General features: G+C 41.0%; 1 protein-coding gene across 1 annotated transcript; it reads left to right on the forward strand.

Annotated features, from left to right (window-relative positions):
* Nucleotides 1–690: 690 nt before the first annotated feature.
* LOC111651783 (BOS complex subunit ncln-like) lies at nucleotides 691–1,966 on the forward strand (the record flags this gene model as incomplete). The annotated part of the gene is made up of 2 exons (XM_023401835.2): nucleotides 691–989; nucleotides 1,776–1,966. Coding segments are annotated over exons 1-2 (366 nt in total), but the record flags the coding sequence as incomplete, so codon positions are not given.
* Between the last annotated feature and the right edge of the window lie 47 nt (nucleotides 1,967–2,013).

The raw sequence follows: 2,013 nt of genomic DNA on the forward strand, positions 1-2,013 counted from the left end.
TCGGTCATTGGTGTGACCTAACACGCAGGCCACAGTATTTCTAAAATTGTGGTTATGGCCCTGTATGTGCTTCACCTGAGTGCTTTTGTGTGTGAAAAAGACACTGAAATTATCCGGAGCAATTAACTTTACATGAGGAGATTTATGGTTGTAAATACTGCCAGCAGTTTTAACAAAATACCAGTTCATTATAATCCAGTCCACTTCCACAATCCTAAAAGAAAATGGACTGACTACAAACCAAATCATGGACACTTGATGACACAGAAGTAGTCTACTTCAATTTGGCACCATGATTGACTCGCCTTTTAGCCTTTTAGCCTATATGTATATATCTTTATTTATTTATTTACATAATGTTTTGTCATTTTATGAACAATAATAATAATAGTAATAATAATAATAATAGTAATAATTCAGCCTATATGAATACATGTGTGGTGTACTGCGCCATCTAGTGACCATAAAGTAATACATGTCCCTGTATTTATAGCTGTCCTGTAAGATCCCTGGAGGACCGTCGGTTATTCAGCTTAGAAATATTTGATTTTCATACTAATAGTTTAAATAAATACGTACCTTTAAATACACAATAAAATGTGCTGGTCTTTTTTCAAAAACTAGCAATAGTGTTGATTTTGTTGGTGTCCCAGTCCAGAGCAAGAGATGGTCCAGTTTATTCGCCTGATCAGAATCACGCAGCTGTAGCTCCGCTCGGTTAGCTGAACTCGGTCCCCGGCTGTCAGTTACTGAGACCAGTGACAGCCAAGTATATTGTTTCATCCCGAGCTGTGCGTTGAATACAATCGCCAAAATGTTCGAGGAGGCCAGCGAGGTGTTCGACAACATGTTTAAATCTTCGTTTCCCCTAACCTTTATCGTGTTTATCCCCGCGGTGCTGATCCTTGTGTCACCGCTCCCGGCTGAGGCGGCACATGAGTTCACGGTGTACCGCATGCAGCAGTACGACCTGCAGGGACAGCCGTACGGTGAGTCGGCTCTTTCTCCTGTTTGTCACCCGGGAGTTAATCTAAGCCTCACTACTATGACTTGCTCAGTGATTAGATCGGTCTCCAACAGCTAACTGTAGCTAGCCTCGCTAGCTAACGCTTCAAATGACAGCAGTGAACGGTAGCTACAGCTAACTAGCTCCTAATGTAGCTTAGCATCAAGGACCAAATCAGGATCATTGCTCCTTAAAATGAGGTCCGTGTGCAGAGCTAAAGTGTGTGTCCCCCATGGATGTTCATAAGATTATACATTCACGGTTTCCCCACAATAAATTGTAACTGTAAGTATTAAATCACCATTAGCCTAGCAACACTGAAAAATCCAACTTACATTGGAGAGGGACATAACATAAGCTAACAAATGTGTTTACTCCGCTTCTTTTTAGAGTTGTACTCTGAAAGGTGATAGTTTACCTTTTCTTATTTGACAGTTTAAATGCTGTATAACTGTGTTAGTGAAGGTTTTTGCTTTCTAGTCTGAAGCACAGTGGGGAAAGCAGTATCTCTTCCTCTCTCCCCACTTCACACAGTGTGACAATGTAGGTCACATTTTGTCCAGTGTTTGTGATGAAAATGAATGGAAACTATTACATTTGATAAATAGATAAATAACCCCAACCTTTCTTTTATGATCTTTGTCTAGCAAGATGGTGTGATTCAATTTATATTACTATTTTTTTTTTTTTTTTTTTGCCAGTTCCTGTTGACTTTAATATCAGGAGTCCATGTTTGAGAAGTGATGATCAGTGTATGTGTTATCCTCAGGTACCAGGAATGCCATCCTGAACACCGAGGCCCGTACTGTGGAGGCAGAGGTACTAAGTCGTCGCTGTGTTATCATGCGGCTGGCAGACTTCTCCTACGACAAGTACCAGAAAGCCCTGCGCCAGTCAGCGGGAGCTGTGGTCATCACCCTGCCCAAGAACATGTCTGCTGTGCCCCAAGACATAGTACAGGTATTGACACAAACGCCATTGTCGCAAATAAAATGTTTTTTTTTTTT

The sequence above is a fragment of the Seriola lalandi genome, unplaced genomic scaffold, assembly GCF_002814215.2.
Source record: "Seriola lalandi dorsalis isolate HSWRI2012SDOR001 ecotype SW California unplaced genomic scaffold, Sedor1 jcf7180001973330, whole genome shotgun sequence".
Taxonomy (NCBI): Eukaryota; Metazoa; Chordata; class Actinopteri; order Carangiformes; family Carangidae; genus Seriola; species Seriola lalandi.